General features: G+C 47.7%; 2 protein-coding genes across 2 annotated transcripts; one reads left to right on the top strand and one right to left on the bottom strand.

Moving 5' to 3' along the window:
• Nucleotides 1-979: 979 nt before the first annotated feature.
• Nucleotides 980-19,643, bottom strand: Mfsd11 (major facilitator superfamily domain containing 11). Its single transcript, XM_027425562.2, has 14 exons — nt 19,495-19,643; nt 19,238-19,414; nt 18,684-18,739; nt 15,259-15,366; nt 14,215-14,294; nt 14,007-14,103; nt 12,416-12,474; nt 11,783-11,927; nt 9,767-9,807; nt 7,903-7,968; nt 7,208-7,333; nt 3,783-3,957; nt 2,468-2,603; nt 980-1,924 (listed from the first exon to the last, which is right to left on the bottom strand). The coding sequence occupies exons 2-14, from the start codon at nt 19,331-19,333 to the stop codon at nt 1,769-1,771; spliced, it is 1,341 nt and encodes a 446-aa protein (XP_027281363.1). The 5' UTR covers nt 19,334-19,414; nt 19,495-19,643; the 3' UTR covers nt 980-1,768.
• Nucleotides 19,644-20,272: 629 nt separating this feature from the next.
• Nucleotides 20,273-23,449, top strand: LOC103161710 (serine/arginine-rich splicing factor 2-like). The gene is given in 5 exon segments (XM_035447375.1): nt 20,273-20,720; nt 20,722-20,771; nt 20,774-20,828; nt 21,103-21,413; nt 22,416-23,449. Coding segments are annotated over 4 exon segments (648 nt in total). The 5' UTR covers nt 20,273-20,481; the 3' UTR covers nt 21,407-21,413; nt 22,416-23,449.
• Nucleotides 23,450-23,535: the final 86 nt, after the last annotated feature.

The raw sequence follows: 23,535 nt of genomic DNA, 5'->3' as shown, positions 1-23,535 counted from the left end.
GACCAGCATCCCAGCAGAAGTGACAGGATGGCATTTTTATGAGTTAGGAAGGACCAGGGCTTGTCCTGTTTTTGCTCTGTCTGTAGCTTTGCTTACTTGCTTGCTTTGGTGAACACAGCTGCCCTGTTCTGAGTCGCCCAGGATAGCCCCTTGTGACAAGGGACAGAGGATGGTTTTCATTGGATTCCTGCCCACAAGGGGTGCTGGCTGAGAAAAGGCAAGGGGTTTCTGTCATTATGGGGCTGTAGAGATGGCTCAGGGTCAAGAGAACTTGCTGCTTGTGGTTTGAATGAGAACGCCCCCATAGGCTCATATATTTGCATGCTTGATTCCCCCAGGTGGTGGAACTGTTTGGGAAGGGTTAGATGTGGTATTATTGGAGATGTGTCACTGGGGATGGCTTTGTGGTTTCAGAAGCACAAGGCAGGGGTTGGAGAGGTAGCTTAGTGGTTAAGAGCACCAGCTGCTCTTCCAGAGGTTCTGAGTTCAGTTCCTATAACTGTAGTTCCATGGGATCTGATGCCCTCTTCTGGTGTGCATACATGTAAATAAAACATCTTTATACATAAAATACATAAATAAATAAATCTGTAAAGCCCAAGGCATTTCCAGTTAGCTCTGCCTCCTGCTTGCAGATCAAATGTAACTGTCACCATTCCATGCCTGCCCGCTGCCGTGATTCACCATCTGGAACTTTAAGCCCCAGTAAACCCTTAAATATGTTGCCTTGGTCATGGTGTCTCTTCACAGGAAGAAAAAAGTAACTAAGACACTGCAAACTCATCAGATGGTTCCCAACTGCCTATAACTGCAGTTCACCAGGATCCATTGTCCTTCTGACTCCCATGAGTTCTGCAAGCACACAGTCACATACAGACAAGCAGGCAAGCACATACACACACAAATGGAATAATAAAAAGAATTAAAAGATAAAATGTTGTCATTGGAAAACCACAGCAAAAGTCCCCAGTAAACATTCTTTACTTCTCTAAATATGCTTTTATTAATCAACAGATGACAGTCTTTACTTCATTTTATGACACATAACTGGCCACTCCTTGCCAGGAATGGCGGGGTAAGAGGACTTGTTCAACAAAGCAATTCAAGAGAAGCTAAAGTCTCATGCCGAGTGTGTGTGGTGGCGTGTTCTCACCATCCCAGCATTGCAGAGACAAAGGCAGGGGCGTTGTACGGAGTACAGAGTCTGGGCCAGCCAAGGCTGCACATCAAGACCCTATCTCAAAACAGACTGCTGCACTTTAAACCCTGTGTTGGGCACACTTTATAACCCAACACTGGAGGCAGGGGGAGGGCTGCAAGTCCAAGGCCAGCCTGGGCTACACAGTGAGACCCTATCTCAAAACAATGTGTCTCAGCATCTTCACTATTTGAAAGTCCTTCCCAGATCCACATGTGGAGTGGCATCTGCTTCCTGGTCCTAAGTCATGAAACATACTCCATAGCTAGCAAGAATCCTGAGTGACACATGGCGTTCAAGGCAGAATCTTCCCACGAGGAGGGACGAGGTTGAGGACGAGGGAGACATGATTGTAAGAAGCTGAGGAAAGTGGGTGGGCAAACACCTCTGAGGGTTATAACTGACGACAAGCTTCCCTTATTCTCCAGCTTTACACTGTGAGGATCTGTAAACTTTACACCAACTCTGCCGGACTCAACATCATTCAACAGTAACGACAGGCAGCCGCTTGAACCAGCTCTGCGATATGACCAGCTGTGTTTCCCGGAGACATGGGCCTCATCGAATACTTCAGTAGTCAGAGCCTCGGGCCACAATGGCAGCAGCGTCCCACTCCACAGTGAAGAATGAAATGGTTCCAAAGAACCCAAATATCACCATGACCAGGAGCTGCCAGTGAAGGAGGAGGTAGTTGCTGTAGAAAAAAGCGACAGCTGCGCAGATCGACTAGAAGAAACCAGATAGACGACCAAGTGAGCCCAGCGCCACAGCAGCTCCAGCCAGTCTGCTACTTCTGCCCCAAAGGACACCTGTGACTGGCAGAGCCCATGGAGACAGACTTCACTGGTCACCAGCCCACGACTGTACCCCAAGCTTGGCCAAAAGCAACAAGCAAGTAAGTGGTGGGCGCTACAGTAAAGATAACGTGCCCAGAGTGAGAAGGATGGCCTGTGTGAGGAAAGAAAGGGTCTTTCACCTGAGTGCAGAGACCACAATTAAAATCTCTCACCCAGCCAGGCGTGGTGGCGTAGCCTTTAGTCCCAGCACCCAGGAGGCAGAGGCAGTGGGTCTCTAAGCTCAAGGCCAGCCTGATCTACAGAGTGAGTTCCAGGACAGCCAGGGCTACAGAGAAACCCTGTCTTGAAAAATAAAAACAAAACAACTGTCACCTAACCAAGCCCACTACACCTGGTTCTACTTACTTTACTTTCATTTAAAACCCAAGGGAAGAGTGACCAATGAAAACACGAAGTGCAATCCAGAGGTTACCTGAACAAACTTGAAGACTGCGAAGGCTGGTGCACTGTCTTCCGAGTAGAGAAAACCCAAAATGCTAAGCAGCTGGGTGTTGAAGCAGCTGTCTCCCAGGCCCAGCAGAAAGCTACAGAGAATGGCAACTTCTTTGCTGAAGAAAAGAAAAAAAAAAAAATACACATAAGACTGGGAAGATGGCTCAATGGTTAGGGGTGTAGGCCTGGGAAGACGGCTCAGTGGTTAGGGGCGTGTGCAGCTTCTGCAATAGCCCTGAGCTTGGCCCACAACCACTGGTGACTCCAGTATCAGATAACCTGATGCCCTCTTCTGAACTCAAACATTCACAACCTCACAAACACATACACATATAATTTAAATAAAAAATATGCCAGGCACACACTTTCAATCCCAGAGCACAGGAGGCAGAGTAAGGCAGACCTCTGTGAGTGAGTTCCAGGATAGCCAAACTATGTAGATCTCTACCCTGTCTCAAAAAAACCAAAAATAAAAATGAATCTTTAAAAGAAATTGAATGTATAGCACCAATATTATTACCACCAGAATATACAAACACGGCTCCCAGCAAAAGCACTGCTTACACTTGTTTTTTGTTTGAAGGGGTTGCTGGGGACTGAACCCTGGGCAGCCCCCTGCTACTGTACTACCTCACAGCCCTGCTTTGGAATGCATGACCCTCCAGCCTCAGCCTCCTCAGAGCTAAAGTCACAAGTGTGCACACATACCCCAAACAAGAGCAAATGAACACTAACATTTCTGAGGCCTTGTCTGTGCTATTGGGATTAAACCTGGGGCCTTGCAAATTCCAGGCCAACATTTCACACTCACAGTATCAGGAATCCAGCCCACCTCTTAGAATTTGTGCAGTAAGAAATTATGCTCAAGTGCACAGATCTTTGTGTTCTAGCAAACTCTGGTCTACTCTCTAGAAAGCAAATACTGTTTTTGGGCTCTCTTGGGTTGTGGGTTTATCCACAGACACTGCATCTATAATGAACCAACATCCTTATGTCATTTCTCTTTGTCCCTTCTCTAGCACTGGGATAGTTCCCTGCTCAAAAAGCAGAGAATGAAATACTGATCAGACCCTTCTGCACTCCAGCATAGACCAAGGGAGACCGGTAGGGGAAAGGTTAAATGCAACCCCATTGCAAAACTCCCTTGGGACACTCTGGGTCTGAGTCAACTCCTCCCTAGCTCCATCTCCACAAAGCCGACAGACTCTGAGGAGGACTAAGTGCTCCATTTCAAACCTCCAGCCATTCACTCCTCCTGCCCATCCCAAACCACTCAAAAATGGCAGCCACTGTACCTGGGCCTGATGTATGAAATGCTGTTAGTTCCTTCCACAGGAGCAATGGGTGCATCTCCAGGCATGTTGAGAAAGATCAAGTAAAAGGCTACAAAGTGCACCAGGGTACCTAGAAGAACCACTGGATTTCTCCCGAAGCGATTATTCTTGCTCAGCAGGCCGAAGAGGCTTCCACCTGTGGGTTAGGGCAAACATTTCAGAGGTCTCCACCCATCGCTAAACCAGTCACAGGTTATGATGAATGAATCTCAGATGTCCAATACCTGCCCCCAAACAGGCCAAACAGTAGGAATGAGCACAGCATTCACAGCTAGCCATCAACATTAGTGTGTTTCTAGACAGCACCCTTCTTGCTGTTCTTTTCGGCAGTTACATTATCTAAACAACTTCCTTTGCATTTCTGCTAATCAGAGAACTAAAAGGGCGCAGCTCATCAACTACTACTGTTGTTTTGAGACCAGGTTTCAGGTAGCCCAGACCTGGAACTGCTGCTCCTGCCTCCACCTTCTGTGGTGGATTCACGGACGGACGCATGTCACCCACCCCAAACTTCTGTTAGAATCATAGCTTGTCCAGGAGTCAGGACTGGAAGCAATCACTGGGAACCCGCAGACTGCTATAAGCTTACCAGCTTACCGAGTGGCAACAGAGGCTTTCAGGACGGTTCACCCATCATAGCTTAGTGCCAAGGCAGCCAGCATGTCTGTGAGTCCTTGTGACTGAGAAGACTAAGGGGGAGGGGAGCAACAATTCAAGGCCTGCCCCAACTACAGTGAGTTCAAAGCCAGCCTGGGTAACTTTGTGAGATTCTGTCTCAGAATTTTAAAAATGGAGTGGGGTAATGCTGGCTCAGTGGTGCAGTGCTTGGTCTCGTATGTACAAGGCTCCAGGTTTAATTCTGAACGTAAAAAATAAAAAAAAGTTAGCAGTCAAAAACCTTCTAATGTGAGCCGGGCAGTGGTGGTGTACTTTAATCCCAGCACTCGGGAAACAGAGGCAGGTGGATCTCTATGAGTTAGGGGCCAGCTTGGTCTACTTGGTCTTGGTGAGTTCCAGGACAGCCAGAGCTACACAGAAAAAACCTGTCTCGAAACAAAACAAAACAAAACAAGCCTTCTAATGTTGGGCTGGAGAGCCAGCTCAGTGTTTGGTTAAGAGCTCATGTTGCTCCTCCTGAGGACCTGAGCTTAATTTCCAGTATCCACATCAGTGGCTTACAATTGCCTACAAGCCCTGTCCCAGGAGAATCTGACACTGCTGACCTTTGTGGGCACTGGAATTCATGTGCATATACCTCCCCATACACATAACTAAAATAATAAAAATAAATAAAAAAACAAACAAGACAAAAAAAACCTTCTAATGTAAACAGGGCTTGGTGATACATACCTGCAACAAAGTTTGAGGCTAGCTTATTCTATATAATGAGTTCCAGGTCAGCCAAGAGCTACATAGCAAGACCATCTCAAAACAAATAAAAAAAGTAACTAGGGTAACTAGGATTAATGACAATTGTCTGTAGGTTGCAAAATAGCTGGTAGGAAGGATTTGGAAAGCTCCATAACACAAAGAAATGATGAACACTTGAAGTGCTGATGTGCACAGTACCCTGACCTGGGATCCGGTTGTCACACTGCACCCCAGCCACTTGTGCTCGTAGTAAAGCCCCTCTGGAGAACAGGGTGGGGTCCCTAGCAGTCTGTTAACCTGTATTCCTCTTCATGAACAGAGTACACACCATTCTCCTGAACTCCATGAGGTATTTTTAACCCTGAATTTGAAGCCAAGTGAGACAGGGTGGCTTGGGACCCCCAGCTTGTGATTAGTCTGAGGGGGGTGAGCTACGGGACTGTCACAGGCACTTAGACACGGCTTTAACTACAGCACTGACTTCACCTGTGCCCACAGGAACTGAAGGCAGGGGAAAGCCTGGCCCCACCTTTACTTTCTGGCCATCTCTGCTACCCGGCACTCTGAGTGCACTCTGACTTACCCTGCACACACACATTAGTTGCTATGAGAGTCTGTGAAAACTGACGCTATCCAACCTGTCTCATCCCACTTTGAGACTGAAAGCACAAAGCTACGAGTCCTAAGGGACATTACTGTCAGTGTCCTACTCCAGACCCCCACAAAGGTGCCAGCCAGTCTCCAGCCAACCATCTGAACTGTAGAAACAGCAGAGCCTTACAGACAGTTCACCCTGTGATGACATCACCCCAAGCAGGAGCACTCCCTCCATGAGCACCAGATGGTCCCCTCGAGCAATAAAGAACTCTCTAAACTGCCTTGCAGAGCCAGAACTGCAAATCTGACCATGGAGCATTAAGGCTGCCTAACTGCACACCTCCAGCCCAGGCCCCATCACCCAAGCAACAAGGAGGGCAGGGAAGACTGGGTCGGGGGTGGGGGAGTGTTGGAGGTTAGGGAGAGACCCTGTCTCAAAGAAATAGATGGAGAGTGATAGAGACATCCGCTAGTGGCCTGTGTGCACACACTGCATAAAAACCCAAGTAAGTTAAAAGAAAATAGTGATGATAGGAAATTAAAATGTACCATTTGTATTAAAAATAAGGAGGGAAAACACAAACTCAAGGACAGAGACTTAAGATTTCTATCTTTATTATATGTTTTTGGTTTCCTTTCTTTTTGAGACAAGGTCTTAACTAGCTGACCCCAGACTCATCAGACAACCAAGGATGACCTTGAATTCCTCTATCACCCTGCTTCCATCTCTCAAGACTCAAGAGTGAGCCGGGCGTTGGTGGCGCATGCCTTTAATCCCAGCACTCGGGAGGCAGAGGCAGGTGGATCTCTGTGAGTTTGAGGCCAGCCTGGTCTCCAGAGCAAGTGCCAGGATAGGCTCCAAAGCCACACAGAGAAACCCTGTCTCGAAAGAAAACCAAAAAAAAAAAAACCCAAAAAAAACAAAAAACAAACAAACAAAAAAAACAAAAAACCTCAAGAGCGTAGTCCTGAGTCATCATATCTGTCCCTTCTTCCTTTTTAAAACGGAAATATGTCCAGGCTAAGATTAACCTTAAACTCCTACAGAACCAGCTTTCTAGTCTGACTTTGAATAAAAGAGTTTTTTTTTTGAGGGGGGGGTTGGAGGGTTTGGAGACAGGGTTCCTCTGTGGCTTTGGAGGCTGTAACTCTCTTGTAGATCCACCTACCTCTGCCTCTGCTGGGATTAAAGGCATGGGCCACCACCGCTCAGCTGTTGTTTTTTATTTTGTTGTTGTTGCTTTTTTTCCCACAGGGTTTTACTTTGTTAACACCTAGCTCCATAGACCAGGCTGGCCTCAAATTCACAGGGACCTGCCTGCCTCTGCTTCTCAAATGCTGAGATTAAAGACATGCGCCACCACCGCCCAGCGCATAAAATGTTTTTAAACTAAAAAACAAAATGCAAACCAACCTACCTAAAATTTCTCCAATGCCGATGAAAATTCCAGAGAGTCCAATCAGGCTTTTCTCTTCTGTCCCAAATTTGTTTATGGCCCCAATACAGGTCCCGTACACCCCAGAGAAGAATGTGAGCTCCAGACCTCAGGGAGAGAAAACCAACATTAACCAGTTACACAGCCACTGTCTTGGGAAGAGAAACCAGCCTTAACCATTACACAGCCACTGTCTCAGGGAGGGAAACCAGCTTTAACCATTTCACAGTCACTGTCTCAGGGAGGGAAACCAGCTTTAACCATTACACAGCCACTGTCTCCTTTTCTGACTTCTGCTTGTGTCCAGTAGCAGCTGAGCTCGACACATACCACATGAACAATAAACGATAACTCAGAGACTAAAGTACTTCCCAGGTGAACAGCTTTATGCTGTGTAAATGACCTGATGGTCCTCTCTGAAAGCCTACACCAACTTAACTCCCCACAGTGGCTTTACAGGCACAGCCTTCAGGTGATGGCCTACAGGATGGGTCCCTGGTGACAAGACACACCAGGGTGGCTTGCCTCCTGCTCTCTGCAGCCCGGTGACCACACAGCAGGATGGCAGCTAGAAGAGCCCTCCCCAGAACCTGACTGCGCTGACACCTGCTCCGATTTCCTAGGTTCTGATGCCGAGCTACTATGCCAGTCTCATGGTTGTCACACAGCTCGTTTACCTGTGTAGGCAGTCGTAACGCTTAGAAGGAGCATCTCCTTGGTGACACATAACTTCAGAGACTTTTCTGGAAGGAGAAAAATTGGACAGCCTTAGCTAGATTTTAATTGGCAACCAAAAGTTCTAAAAACCATTTCCCTCAGCCAGAGCATTCTTCATCACCAAAGCCAGTAAACAACCTAACTTTTCAGATTAAAATGCAGGAGGCATGAACTAAGTCTGCCCTGTAAATAGAATGTTTATTCACAGTGCTTAAATATGGTCTAGAGACACAGTGTCCTCATGGGTTTTTAGCTCTTAATAACCAGAGGGGAGAGGAAAGAAGCCAGAATAACACTAAACACACTAAAATACTTGAGTAGACACGCAGACATACCCAGGGAGTCTGTAGGTTGGGGTTGGAACCACCTGGAGCTTCCTGACTCACAGAGTCTGACGGCAGACCCAGGTCTGCAGTTGAGGTTCCTGACCCTTTTGTCCCCCAAGAATTAGAATTACAAGGCTGAATGGAGGGATCTATAGGTGTCAGGCAAGCCTGAGCTACGCAGTGAAAACCAGTCTTAAAAAAAAGCTGCTAAATTGCTGTTTCCGTGAGTTTCTCTTCAGTCTTCTGACCACAAGCAGATCTTCTGGCAGACAAGTTCCTAGACTACAGGTTGGAAAGCCAGAGCTCCAATGGTGGTGACCTCCTGTTTTAGTCGGGGAACTTGGCTATAACCTATTTACTTATAACCAAACCCCAATTTGTAATTAAGAATGCATCCCTGCAACACAGGAAATGTATAAAAGCCAGATTAAACAGCTCTAATGACAGGGCATCCATGTCTTAGGTCCTTCCTAAAAACAGGTCTTGTACCATCTGAGCCAGGCCACAGCTGGCAAAAAGAGACCTCACGACTCATAAATCCCCAAGGGCCACATGCACTGGGGAGTCCTGAGAACTGATGGCCTACAGCAGTCTACTCCCAAGAAGAGTAACTACCTCAGCAAGGGTCTCTCCTGGGAAGCAAAGAGGCCGTGGGCAGACACCGGAGTCAGAAGCCGGCCTGTGTCCAAGGGAATGCTTGACTCCGTGTGAATCACTGACCGCCTGCTAAGTCAATCCAGGCTCAAATCCACTCCAGCCACCTCTGACCATCTTCTGGTTGCCCTTTGGTGGCACTTCCTGACAGCCTGCTGTGCAGTCAGTGAGATGGCACTACTTGTTTGTAAAAGTGCCCGCCTGGACACTGATAATCACACGTTCCCGGCTGCCAACTACTAAGCTGCCCACTCCCAATCTCAGGAGCAAGGCGTGCTCTCCATCTCATCTTATGGCCAATGGATAAAATTCCCTCCACGCTCCAGAACTGTGTTTACTTGTGAACAGCTCTAGTGGAATTCATACAGGTCCCGGAAAGCTCGGCTTTCTTCTCTGGAATGGAAGAGTCAATCATGGCTGGCTACAGAACCCTCAGAACCACCCATGAGCACGGCAGCAAAAAACCATACAGAAAGTTTACTGGAGTCTGTGGCCGGAAAAAGAATGCTCAGTGAGCAAGTGTGGCTGCTCTTGCTAGCTCCCGGCTCACTGGAGCCATGGCTCTGCTCCAAGGAGCAGCCTGCTGCGGCTTGCTCTCAACTCCCAATGTCAGCACACGGAGTCCCCCCCCCCATACCTGAGGCCTCTTCCCACCCCACCCTTGCACCTCCTTAGGTGGGCAGCAATCATTCACTCCTCACATCCCCATATTAGAGAGACAGTGGTTCAAAGACCGATACATTTTAGAAGTGCGTACCTGCAAGACTGAAAACACTGGGGGATCATCGATCCAAAGTTACCAGGGAAATGGGGAGGTAACTTCCTGCAGACAGAGAATACTTACTAAACGCATCTACTGCCTTCGTCACTTTGTTCTGGGCAGACCTGGGAAGGTAAAGAAGACCGTTTGCCCTCTTTGGAAACTACAAAGAGAACAAAAGCAGTATGTGACTAATGGCCACCCGACTTCCATCTAGATTTGTAAAATCCATGGCACACTACCTTAAGCTCACTACTTCAGAGTCACAGGCAGGTGGATCTTGGGGAGTTCAAGGCCAGCCTGGTCTACACTGCTAGGGCTGGCACAATGAGAGCAGAGGCTAGCCCACTGCTAGGGCTGGCACAATGAGAGCAGAGGCTAGCCCACTGCTAGGGCTGGCACAATGAGAGCAGAGGCTAGCCCACTGCTAGGGCTGGCACAATGAGAGCAGAGGCTAGCCCACTGCTAGGGCTGGCACAATAAGAGCAGAGGCTAGTCCACTGCTAGGGCTGGCACATGCTCAGCATTTTTGGCAAAACAAAGGCCCAGAAGTTTCCTGCGTAGGAGACAGTTCAAGATGAGAGCAGGCTGAGCAGGCTGAGCAACGTTCCTAAGAACTACACCGTGCCACGGGTTTGCCACGGGTGCACCACACCGGTCTCCAATTTCTGCTGACTAATGCTGTAACACACAGTGCTGATAATCCAATCCCAGAGTGCACCTACACAGCATGTCAGCCGTGCTTGGTGACATCATCTTATGGCTCGACTGTCATATAGCAGTCTGTCACTAACAGAAACCCTACATGTGATGCATGACTGTATGGATGTAACACAGACTGCATGTAACATATACTCAAGCCAAGGACGAGACCTCTCCTTCACTTTAAATACTCTCAGTACATGTTTGAAAATGGACAGTTTTATGCGCTGTTTGTTTGCTTGCTCATTAAAAAGGCAACACAGAAGCAGGGTGGAGTGGCACACACCCTTAATCCCAGCCCTTGGGAGGCAGAGGCAATTCAATCTCTGTGAGACCAAGCTGGTCTACATAGTGAGTTCCTGTTTCACAAAACAAAAACAAAAGGCAACACAGAATGCTCAATGTAAAATTTTAACAATGGACGATGAGCTTTAAGAAAACTCTTCATGAGGCCGGGCGGTGGTGGCGCAAGCCTTTAGTCCCAGCACTCGGGAGGCAGAGGCAGGCAGATCTCTGTGAGTTCGAGACCAGCCTGGTCTACAAGGGCTAGTTCCAAGACAGCCTCCAAAGCCACAGAGAAACCCTGTCTCGAAAACTCTTCATGATTTGTCAACTCAAAAACAAAATTAAGTCTTTTTCTCCACCCCACCCCCTACCCTGAATCTAAATGATACTTAAGACAAATTGCCTATGACTTCTGGTTTGCATGGCTTTTTTTTGTTTTTTGTTTTGTTTTTTTTTTTTTCGAGACAGGGTTTCTCTGTGTAGCTTTGGATCCTATCCTGGCACTCGCTCTGGAGACCAGGCTGGCTTCGAACTCACAGAGATCCGCCTGCCTCTGCTTCCCGAGTGCTGGGATTAAAGGCGTTTGCTGCCACCAATGCCCAGCTTGTATGGTTTTTGAAACAAGTGTTATATAGCCCAGGCTGGCCTTGAACCTGCTGTGCAGTAGAGGGTAACCTAATCCTTCTGCCTCTGCCCGCCCAAGGTACTGGGATTACAGGCATGTGCCACTATGCTTGGTGGCCTTCCATACCTGAAATAATGTCACTACTGAAATATGTCAGGTAACTGGGTATGCTGGCACTCACTTGTGATCCCAGCAGCAGAAGGCTGATGGAGGATCAGCTAGCCTAAGCTAGTAGTGAGATCCTATCTCCAAATCAGAAAGAAATGTGTTTGGGTAATTATAGTATTGGAAACCTTTCACAGCCTCTCTTCTACAGTCTTTCCCTTTCTCTGTCCTCCATGGCTCTCCTTCATCTTTAACATTCCCCTATGTCTGTCTGTCTGTCTGAGAGTATCACATGTCAGCTGTGGTAAACAGTCTAGTAATCCCTAGACCACGACTGCTCAAAATCTACTCAAACACTAAGAAGAATGTTCCAGGCATCTTACTCAGGGGCTTCCATGTCCTGGTCATCGCAAGACTCCTCTTCCCCAAGGACATTCTCAGGGTCCGGTTTCCGAATGAGAAAGAACAGAACTGTCCCCACGAGGCTTATCACTGTCAGGGCAATGAATACTGTCCTCCGGTCGTTCTCTAGGGACAAGAGGAGAGAGTGGACGGCGATGATGAAACAATGCCAGTTAGTGCCGTGTCCGCTGGTTATTGCTAGGCAGCAAAACACTTCCTTGTTATATTTTTATTTCAAGGCATCAGTAAAAATTTAGGAAGAAATAGCCACTTTTATGTTTGTCTTTCAGCTAGAGGTAAGCTAACAAGCCAAAGAAGCAACAGAACAAGAACAGAACTGTCTCTTCCAACTGCAGGAGGGCCCAGATCCAACCACGGAACACTCACAAACCCTCAGGAGCCTGGCTACCATGTGCACACTCAGCAAAGCACAACCATGAACTCTGACCTTCACTTAATGAAGCTGAGGCAAAAGCTTATGAAAAAGCAAGTATCTGTAGGGACCTTCAGGGTGCTAAAGGTCACAGGAATGACAGAGCAGTGACCAACACTTCTGTAGAACTGCTGCTCTGCTGTCAAAACCATCTCAATAAAGCAATGTGAATAAGACCAACCTGAAATGTGAGTTTTCCCTTGCCAGGCAAAATATATGTAGAGATTTCCAAAGAACAAGCTGTGGGGGAGAAAGGGAGAAGACGCTGGGGATCACTGGAATCCTTGGGGGTGGGGGTGGGGTTACGTTTACTTGTTCATTTACTTAAAACAGGGTCTCTGGCTGGCCTGGAACTCAGAGACCTACCTGCCTCTGCCTCCCCCAGTGCTGGGATTAAGACTCGGGCCATTGTGCCCAGCTCATACTTAAGGCTTTTAAAACATCACTGCCATTATCTGAAGAGGGGAAGAGGGGAAGAGGTAGGTGTGTGTGTGTGTGTGTGTGTGTGTGTGTGTGTGTGTGTGTGTGTGATTTTAAAGACCCTGCTTGTCCTAGGTTACTTAACATTATCAACTCCACCTGACTTTTCTGAGACTTTAACGACCCAGATGCATGTGACTCAGCCCCGCCCTAGAGGACATGACTCACTGACACATGTGACTACTGGGACTCTCCAAGTAAACTGGAAGCAAACTCATGCCACCTGTAAAACCCTAAAATTTAAGGACTCTATGAACAAGCTTGGGATTTAAATATCCATCTCCAACTGTTTGGCAGACTTTCCTGAGGAATGGCCAGTCACTGACTGTCCTGTTTCTTAATCTCTACCCCTTAAGACTAAACTGCACCAGGCATGGTGAGGTGCACCTACAGCCTCAGCTACTTGGGAGGCTTGAAGCAAAATGACCACGCTGAGTGGAGGAGTTCAAGGCCAGCCTAGTGAGACTCCTAATCAGCTTCAACCAAACACACACACACACACACCCTACCACCAACCATGAACTAAACATTCAAACCAAAATTCTTTTAAAAATTTGTATTACATTTGGCCGTTTGCAGATGGCAGGAGGTGCATATGGCAGTGCTACAGTATACAATAGGAGAACAGTCCTTCTCTCCTCCTACCATGAGGGTCTAGGGATAGAACTCAAGTCCTCAGGTCTGGTGGCAGGCTTTTATCCACGGAGCCATCTGCATGCTCTAGGCTAGCCTTGTACTTACTGCAATCTCCCTGCCTCTACCTCCTGGGTGCTGGAATTACAAGTCCACCACACTACTCCAAGCCTTTCAGGACACACTAGTGACACCCAACAGTCCCAAGCAGAGTGGCCAATGCTGCTGCTCTTTCCTTTGAAACATCTCCTATGCTGTGCTGTTCGGAAGTAGCACCACTGTTCTCCCTTCTGAATTTGCTGTATTTATTAACAGCTGTCAGACAGCCCAGCTTGGCAGGAAGGACATGGCTAACGGACTCCAGATAACCATATTTACATGGGTTAACTTTCAGTCTCCATTTTCTCATCTGTAGGATACAGATAATGCCTTCTACCTAAGTTTGTGTGAAGATAATATGAAATTAAACAAATAACCCAAAAGACCTAAGATGCAGAGGATGCTAAATACATGGAGGTTAATATTTTGTTCCCTAACTTTAAATTTTAGTAAAATAGTCACATCAATTCATAAAGTATGAATCTGTACCCCACACAATAAAGTACAGGTAAATGATGCATAGAGAAACCCACAGACAGACTGAGCTCCAAAGGGATTACCTGGATTGTAAGAGTGCCCAGAAAATCCCACTGTTTCTCCCGATTGTGTGCTCATCGGAATTTATGGTCAGGCAGTTTCCTTGTGCTGTCCAAAGCACTAAAATTCAAACCAAAAGCTCGTCAAAGGAAGGACATCAGGCAGTTTCCTGAGTATCATGTAAACAGCACCCATACCCCGGGAAAGCAGGCAAAGGCGATCCATGCTCACCAGCAGCTGCAATTCCAATGAAAACAGAGGCCGTGTAGAAGGACCATGGGAAAGGCTGGATAAAAACGGCAATGTACATGCTAAAATACAACAGGTCAGTGCATTACAGTCAAACAGTACGTGACACAGAACGCTGAGGTCCTCACAGGTTCTCAGCCTCAGCTTCCACCTGGAAAGCACTTTCTTGGATTGTGCTTTTGGAAAAGGATACATGTGAATTGATTTTGGAATTTTAAAAATTTTTTTCTTTTGCTCCCAGAATAGAGATCAAGCTCAGGCCTATGCATGACAGGCAGATGCTCGGCCACTGAGCCTCCTGCAGCCCAAGCCACTTACTGCTGTTTACCACCTCAAGCTTGTAAATGCAGATTTCACAGGTTTGCAACAGCTTCCACCATGAGCTCAATGAAGGATGAAGCTCAAGCTAGAAACATTTCTCCATTTCACATAAGTCTGCTCACTCACTTAACAGAAAGGGAACTTATTTCATGGAAGGTTCTTTTCAACCCTCACAGAAAGAGGGTTTTGCATTCTAACTATTAATAGTGAGACAAAAGCTGATATGCGCCAGACATGCAGGAACCTGATGATAACATCAGGCCTCTGAAGGCTAGGCCAGGAGGATGGCCAGTTCAGGGCCAGCCTGGGTCTGTGCTATGGTGAGACCCTGTCTCAAACACAAATCCAACTTGACACACACTCATTGGTTAGAAATACAGTGTTCCTGGTGCTGGAGAGATGGCTCAGCGGTTAAGAGCACTGGCTGCTCTTCCAGAGGTCCTGAGTTCAATTCCCAGCAACCACATGGTGGCTCACAACCATCTGTAATGAGATCTGGTGCCCTCTTCTGTCCTGCAAGGATACATGCAAGTGGAACACTGTATACATAATAAATAAATATTTTTTAAAAAGATAAAAATAAAAATACAGTGTTCCTGAGCAAAAAGCAGAGCGCCAGAAACAACTACTCTCCACTGTACTTGAAAGATGGGCTAAAGTGTGTGCCCTAAATTAAACAGGGGAGGGGGGGGAAGAATTACTCACCTATAAAACAAGCCACTGACGAACATAGAGATTTGAGGTCCTATGATGGCAACCACAGAGGGAGTAATCAAATTGGAAGCAGAGAACACGCCGTAAATAATTGCCAGGCTGCTCACAACATACAGAAGGGAAAAGAACAAAACCCTTAAGTAACATCTCAAAGGTTCACTTTTAAAATTCTACTTGTGGCCAGCCAGATGGCTCATCGGGTAAAGGCACCTGGTGCCAAGCCAGACGACCTGAGTTTAGTTTCCCAGAACCTACACTGTGGAAGGGGAGAACCAACTCCTGAAAGTTTGTCCTCCGACCTCCACACTCACACTCTGGTGTGTGGGAACTCATATACACATGTACAAACTAAGATAATGTAAAATTCTATTCATGATATGTAAATTTTATAATTTTACAAAAAACTTCCATAGACTTTAGTCAGAATTTATATGTATATCCGTAAAGACCACATTGAAGTTCTCACTTACACGACATACAGAAATACATATTTACTTTGTAAACATATTCATTATTGATAGATGGATAGAGTTTTTGTTGAGACAGGGTCCTATTATGTAGCCCTGGCTGGCTTGAAACTCACTGCATATAGCCCAGCCTGAGTTTGAACTCATGCAATCCTGCCACAGGCTCCCAAGTGCTAGGATCACAGACATACAACGTAACACTGGTGTTTTTGTTTGCTATGACATGTTCTTTAAAGCTAGGCCTGTCTGGTCTCAAACCTGCAGCAATACTCCTGGCTGGCTGTACCAGGACACTGTTGGGATTACAGTCATGTGCCACCACCAACTGTCTTGTATTGAATATTTGTACCATGTTTCCTTCAGCAAGCTTGCCTGTAACATAATTCCAGGTACTGGTTTTAACAACAGTGAATGTTAACAAGCAGTGTGCCAAGGACTTTACAGGTACTTCCTCTTTAAAATCTAGATGCTATAGAAAACGCATTACTACACACTTTGTAGAAAACAGAATTGCAGTGAATAAGTTGCCCCGGTTCAACCAATCATAAGTTAGGTGAGTATAGATCCAGCCCTGGGGATCTGCTCCAGGGGTCTAGTTAAGCAGTCTACTACTCATGACAACTTCTGTTAGCTGAACGGCATCTCTTTGCTATAAATGACAAGCTGAGTTAGAACTTGCTTACTCTAGAATTTATTTTATTCACTAGACATTTTTCAGTCACTCCCAGCCCTATTACATATACTCACTTAGGTTATATGCATACATCATCTATGTAGATTATTTATATGGACAATTGTTACAGCACTATATAGCCAGGGCTGGCTTTAAATCCACAATTCTGCTTGAGCCTCCCGTGTACTGGGATTGCAAACACACACAGCATGCCTAAAACCCTACTACACATATCTCCTTTTTCTCCCCCTTACTACACGTATCTTTTTTCTTTTTCTCTTGGAGATAGGGTCTCTCTACATAACTCTGGCTGTACTGGAAATCACTCTCTGGTATAGGCTGGCCTTGAACTCAGAGATTCCCCCCCAACCCCAAATCCTGAGATTAAGGCTACACCACCACCTTATCCTGTTTACTACATATATCTTGAACAGAACAGAGGGGCACTAAAGCTTTTTTTTTTTTAGACAGGGTATTGTTTTGGAGCCTGTCCTGGAACTCTCTTGGTAGACCAGGCTGGCCTGGAACTCAGAGATCTGTCTGCCACAAGTGCTGGGATTAAAGGCGTGCGCCACCAATACCCAGCTACTAAAGCCATCTTGAGGGTCCTGATTTCATTTATTAGGCAGTGCTTATATCTGTAAATTCAAAGTAAATGTTTCTTTGGCTTCCATAAGCTGCTCAGATATTAAATGTATTCTTTCATTTGTTCTTTAAAGTACACAGAAGACACAGTACTACAAAGTTCCAACAGTACTAACCACCTAAAAAATGGACACTAACTTCTACTTATCCTCAGATACCATATACTAGATTTGGGTAATAACCAAAATAAAAAGAGTCTGGGGCTGGGTGGCCATGACACATGCTTTTAATTACAGCATTCAGAAGACAGAGGCAGACACATTTCTGAGTTCAAGGCAGCCTGGTCTACAGGGTGAATTCCAGGGCAGCTAGAGCTACACAGAGAAATCTCTCAAAAAAAAAAAAAAAAAAAAAAAAAAAAAAAAACCTTAAAAAAGTTTTGGAATTGGGGGACAGGGTAATAGCAAAGCTATAAGCACGGAGAAATTAAGAAAAGTAGCCAGGCACGGTAATGCATGCTGTGATACCAATACGGGCTCCAGTCCAGTCTAGGCTACGGGTAAGACCTTATTTCTCTTTCTAAAGTTTCGGTTTTTGGTTTTTTTTCCCTCTCTCTTTTTTTTGGGAGGGGGGATTTTTCGAGACAGGGTTTCTCTGTGGCTTTGGAGGCTGTCCTGGAACTCACTCTTGTAGACCAGGCTGGCCTCGAACTCACAGAGATCCGCCTGCCTCTGCCTCCCGAGTAAAGGCGTACACCACCAACGCCCAGACCTTTCTAAAGTTTTTAAATCAATCAAATTTATAGTGTGTGTGTGTGTGTGTGTGTGTGTGTGTGTGTGTGTATAACCCAGAATCCTGACACGTATACATACTAGAGATAAACATGTACAATCCTTGTCAATTAAAAGTCTTTTGCCTGGAGATGATCCCAGTACTCCGGAGACAGAGGCATACAGTATGAGTTTGACAAAGTGAGGTCCAGGACAGCCAGGGCTACACAGAGAAACCTTGTCTTGAAAAAAAAAATTACAAATTGAAAATGAAACTACAATGATCATGAAATTACAAAAGCCACGAAGAACTGATGTTTCAGCAATTACAGCACTGTCTAAGATTAGAATGTGATAGACAAGGCTTGTATGCACATTGAACAGGGAACACTCCACTGTCTTTAGTGCCATGATCTCAGCAAAGCAACTGGGCTCATTGAAATAACTAGCGCAAGGTAGCACAAAGCACTCAAGTTCTGAAGCCAGGTTTTCAATCCCAAAGTCTGAGTCTACAGAAAACCTGAAGTCATCGTCTTAGAAACAAAATAAAAACAAAAACCCTACCATCACAGTCACTTATTTTGGGGGATGGAGGCATTCCTGGCCTATCATTTTTTAATGTCTCATTTTTCAATTTATGTATATGTAAGGATGTGTTCCCGTGTGGAAGTCACATGACAATCTGCAGGTTCTGGGGATTAATTCAAATAGCGTTGGAGGCAAGGGTGGCTGTATCTGGCTGGCCCTAAAGTCAGCAAAAGACAGATTTGACACAACCGCTGCTTCTCAGAGTTTTGAATAAAATCACATGTAAGTACAAAAGGAATTACTACTATTCAGTTACAACACTTTATTGCAGGCTTTCCTGAAGAGATGTATGGGACTATGACATGCAAAATAAAACCATGCACAGTACAATACCTGGTATATCCACTGCCATGAAAATCTGTGCTATTTAAGCTCCTGATGACAGTTTGCTGTGTGGAAGATAAAACTAATCAACGAAAACGCCTTGCCATCTCCCTCCCCCTTGGAAAAACTAAGTGCTTGGAAATTCTTATGATTCACGGTGCTCACTATGTACCACCCAAGTCCATCATGAGAGGAGAAAAGATACTCAATTGCAGAACAAAAACTTGGGACGGGGAATCCGCAACCAGATGTACCTACACTGGGGTTTCGTGCCTCAGCCACTCAAGCACTAAACGCAGAGTTTAATACGGACAAAAATTAAAGTAACTATGGAGCAATCAAACTCCAAGCCGCATCTGAGTCACAAACGGCAGTGTCTAACACCCCGTAAAGGAGAAATGTCTGGTACACGACATCAAACTAAATCACAGAAAACAAGGAAGAGTAGGCTAAAAGAACAGGAGGTGCAGTCTTGGCGTGGTAGCGGACATCAACGTTTATTGTCACATCTGGAGTGCATCCTGATAGGTATTTCAGAGGGGGGAGGACAAATTCCAACTCACCGCCACATTTCCACAAGTTTGAAAGGCGGTGAACATAAACATAAAGGCAACTCCTAAGATAACGATGTTGAAAAGCTTTTTAGATTCCGGGGACATTCTGGCTCCGCTTGGTCGGAGATCAGCAGCAGCCCGGGGCAGTCACCTCTCCTCCTCCAGGAGCCGAAGCCCCGGACGATCCTGAGGGAAGAAACGAGATGAGAGAGCCAGGCAGCCAGAGCGCCCGAAACGCGGCGGCCTTAGGAGAAAGGTCTCCGCACCCGCACAGTTCCGGCGATCGGGGGACGTGGCCGGGTGGATAGGAGACCCGGGGCCCGCACGCAGCAGCTCCCAAGTTGCAAGGCTCGCCGGGGCAAGGACGATTAGCAGCAGCCGCGGGGGCCGCCCTCCCGGCCTGGCTCACAGGGGATCACGAGACCGGTCAGCTGACCGCAGCGTGGGCGCAGGGCCCGCTGGGAAATGTAGTCCCGGTGGGGATGGGGGGGATCACGTCTGCGCAAGGCGGCGAGCGCGTGCTTCGCTCCTCGTCCCCGGGGGGAGCGAACCCGCGTGCCGCGAGCTGAAGACGAGGTCGGCGGGGAGGGAGGGGACTGAGGTGGCGGGGGACGCAGAGAGGCAGCTGCGAAACCAGTGACGGAGTTGGGGCCGAGGGCTGGGCAGGACGGTGCGTGGAGCTCGGGTATTGGCGTGGGGAAGCAGGCGGGGTCCGGCGGGTAGCGCTTCCTCTTCCCTCCTCCCCCCTTTCCCCCCTCCGCGGGCCTCGCCGGCGGCGGAAAGAGCATTTGGCGGGCTTTCCAACTGCCTTCCCGGGCCGCTCCCCCGCCCGGCCGCAGTGACTGCGCGCTTTCTGCCCGCCCGCTGCGCTCTGCGCAGGCGCGCGCGGGGCCGGGGCGGGGCGCGCGGCGGCGACGTTACGAGGCCCGGCAGAGCGAGCCAATCAGGAGATTCATTTCCGGGTGGCGCGGGCGCCATTTTGTGAGGCGGGCTATAAAGAGGCGGCGGGGCCGGGGCCGTCCGCTCAGTTGCTGCTGCGAGCTTGTGCGGCCCGCTGCTCCCTGACGGCCTTGGGCGCCCCGGGCTCCTCCACGCGGACCGCCACCGCCGGGACAGGCGCGTTTCCACGGCGCGGCGGCCAGGGGAAGCCGCGGATCGTGCTGCGAGCCGAGGCCGGCTCCGCTCCGCTCCGCTCAGGGCGTTAGGGTCTCGGCGCGCGTTTCGCTCGCAGGGCCCCGGGCCGCTCGGCAGCCATGAGCTACGGCCGCCCGCCCCCCGACGTGGAGGGCATGACCTCCCTCAAGGTGGACAACCTGACCTACCGCACCTCGCCCGACACGCTGAGGCGCGTCTTCGAGAAGTACGGCCGCGTCGGCGACGTGTACATCCCGCGGGACCGCTACACCAAGGAGTCCCGCGGCTTCGCCTTCGTCCGCTTCCACGACAAGCGCGACGCCGAGGACGCCATGGACGCCATGGACGGGGCCGTGCTGGGGCCGCGAGCTGCGGGTGCAGATGGCGCGCTACGGCCGCCCGCCGAAGCCGGGGGCCCGCCGCCCCGCAGGTACGGCGGCGGAGGCTACGGACGCCGGAGCCGCAGGTGAGCGGGGCGGGAGGCCGCGGGCTGACAAAGGTGCGCGGAGCACGTGGAGCGGGCCGGGCCCTCCTCGCGGCCTGGGCGGCGGCGGCGGCGGCGGCCCCGAACCAGGCCGCAGCGAGCGAGACCCCGCCTCGCGCGCGCCGAGGGAAATGGCGCCGGCAGCCAGATAATGGCGGCGGGGCGGGCGGGGGGGGCCGGGGTGGGAACGGCGGCCTGCGGCTCACCCTCTCTCTCTCTCTGTCTCTCTCTCGCTCCTGCTCCCACCACCCCGCAGCCCTCGGCGCCGCCGCCGCAGCCGCTCCCGGAGCCGCTCCCGCTCCCGCTCCCGAAGCCGATCCCGCTACAGCCGCTCCAAGTCTCGGTCCCGCACGCGGTCGCGCTCACGCTCCACCTCCAAGTCCAGATCCGCGCGGAGGTCCAAGTCCAAGTCGTCGTCCGTCTCCAGATCCCGCTCGAGATCCAGATCCAGGTCGAGATCCAGAAGTCCTCCCCCCGTGTCCAAGAGGGAATCCAAGTCCCGGTCGCGCTCGAAGAGCCCCCCCAAGTCTCCAGAGGAAGAAGGCGCGGTGTCCTCTTAAGAAAATGGTAATGTCTGCAGGGATCCGAGACACACCCTGAGTCCCCTGGGGTTTGAAGTAGGTTTTTTTGAGCCATGCTATAGCGGTAAGAGTGACTCGTGGTGTTTAAAGAGCATTGCTCTGCAGTTACTCGGCTTTGGGAGTGATGCTGAAGAGAGGGGTCTTCAGAGAGGATTGTGTAAAGAAAGCTTAAGTAATAATGGCTGTTTCATACTGTTTGAGACCTATTAATGAAAATGACTATTTCTTGCTGTTTTTATCCAACGTCTGCATTTTCCCCCTTTAAAGCTGCGGTCTCCTGTTTGATAAAAGAATATTGGCCAGTATTGCAGATTTTAACTGATTTGGCTGATCCTCCAGGGACCAGTTTCTGTGGGCGTGTGTTGGAGCAGGTTTGTCTTTAAACGTTAAAGATGCACTATCCTCATAGAGAAAAACAATCAGTTCAACTGTTGTTGTACTGACTGGGACTTCTTACTCTAATGGATGTGGCAAATGAATTGCAATTAAGAAGCAGTGAACTTTTGGAAAACCCCAAAAGAAAGTTACAGGTATTGCACTGGGTGGGAAGAGGATAGTGTGTCTTTAACTCTCAAATTGTTTGGTCCTGTTTTTTTTTAAGGAAAGGGCCCTAAGTAGCTGATTAAGAACATCCTCAACTGCCAAACGTTTCCTTTTCAAACATCTTAAAGTGTAGACTAATTTCTGATAGCAAGTTTTTGTTTGGATACAGCCCCACCCTGCCCTCCCACTTTTTCTTTTTTTTTTTCCCCCTTGCCATTTTTTTTTATTTTTTTTTGCCTTGGTTATTTGACCAAGAATCACATTTCAAGCTTGTGCTGGTGGTAGGCATTAGAAGAATTCTCATTTGGGCCTTTAAAAAGTGACTATGGCCCGGTGGAACCTTCTGTAACCACTTGTTTCACCAGAGCCTTAGTAAGTACTACCTGAAACAGACCATGTGCCTTGTAGTAGAAGGTAAGCTGAACCTTTCTCTTTTCAAACCTAGATGGATCGACAAGCAGCTTAACAGAGGACTTTGAGGGAAAGGACCAGAAACTCAGTCCATCGGTCCATGGAAGAGTCCTTGGAACAAGCAACTGGCTATTGAAAAGGTTATTTTGTAACATTTGTCTAACTTTTTACTTGTTTTAATCTGCCTCAGGTGGCAAACTTCATTTTATGTGCCATTTTGTTGCTGTTATTCAAATTTCTTGTAATTTAGTGAGGTGAGCGACTTCAGATTTCATTATTGGATTGGATATTTGAGGTAAAATTTCATTTTTGTTTATAGTGCTGACTTTTTTTGTTTGAAATTAAACAGATTGGTAACCTAATTTGTGGCCTCCTGACTTAATAAGGAAACGTTTGCAGCCATTACACACAGCCTAAAGCTGTCAGCAGATTGACTCAACATTGCCTTCCCTCCTTAAAATTAAAAACCTACGAAAGTTGGTGTAATTTGTTTATATATGTTATTTACCTTCAGGTCTAAATGATAATCTGAACCCAAATTTGTATAAAGACTTTTCAGGTGAAAAGACTTAATTTTTTTTTAAAGGATTGTTTACCAAATACAATTCTAATCTCTTCTCTTATGTATTTTTGTGCACTAGGCGCAGTTGTGTAGCAGTTGAGTAATGCTGGTTAGCTGTTAAGGTGGCGTGTTGCAGTGCAGAGTGCTTGGCTGTTTCCTGTTTTCTCCTGATTGCTCCTGTGTAAAGATGCCTTGTCGTGCAGAAACAAATGGCTGTCCAGTTTATTAAAATGCCTGACAACTGCACTTCCAGTCACCCGGGCCTTGCAATATAGATAATGGAGCATACAGTGAGCACATCTAGCTGATGATAAATACACACCCCCCTTTCCCCCAAAATGGTAAATCTGATTGTCCTCATGTATGAACTTAATCAGAAAATGTTAAGGAAGCAAATGGTTTGTAACTTTGTAAGTACATGGTGTATCTTGCTTATGAATATTCTGTACTATAACCATTGTTTCTGTAGTTTGATTAAAGTGTTTTCTTGGTGTTAGCTTTTTTGAGACTGTGTCCTGGTCTTTCTCTCCCCCTGCCCCCATATGCAGTAGAAAAGTAAATCATGAGTACCTCTTCTCACTGGGATAATGCC

The sequence above is a fragment of the Cricetulus griseus genome, chromosome 7 (genome assembly GCF_003668045.3).
Source record: "Cricetulus griseus strain 17A/GY chromosome 7, alternate assembly CriGri-PICRH-1.0, whole genome shotgun sequence".
In the NCBI taxonomy this organism is placed as follows: Eukaryota; Metazoa; Chordata; class Mammalia; order Rodentia; family Cricetidae; genus Cricetulus; species Cricetulus griseus.
Note: the sequence above shows the minus strand (reverse complement) of the source record. Positions and strands in the feature narration are given on the sequence as shown.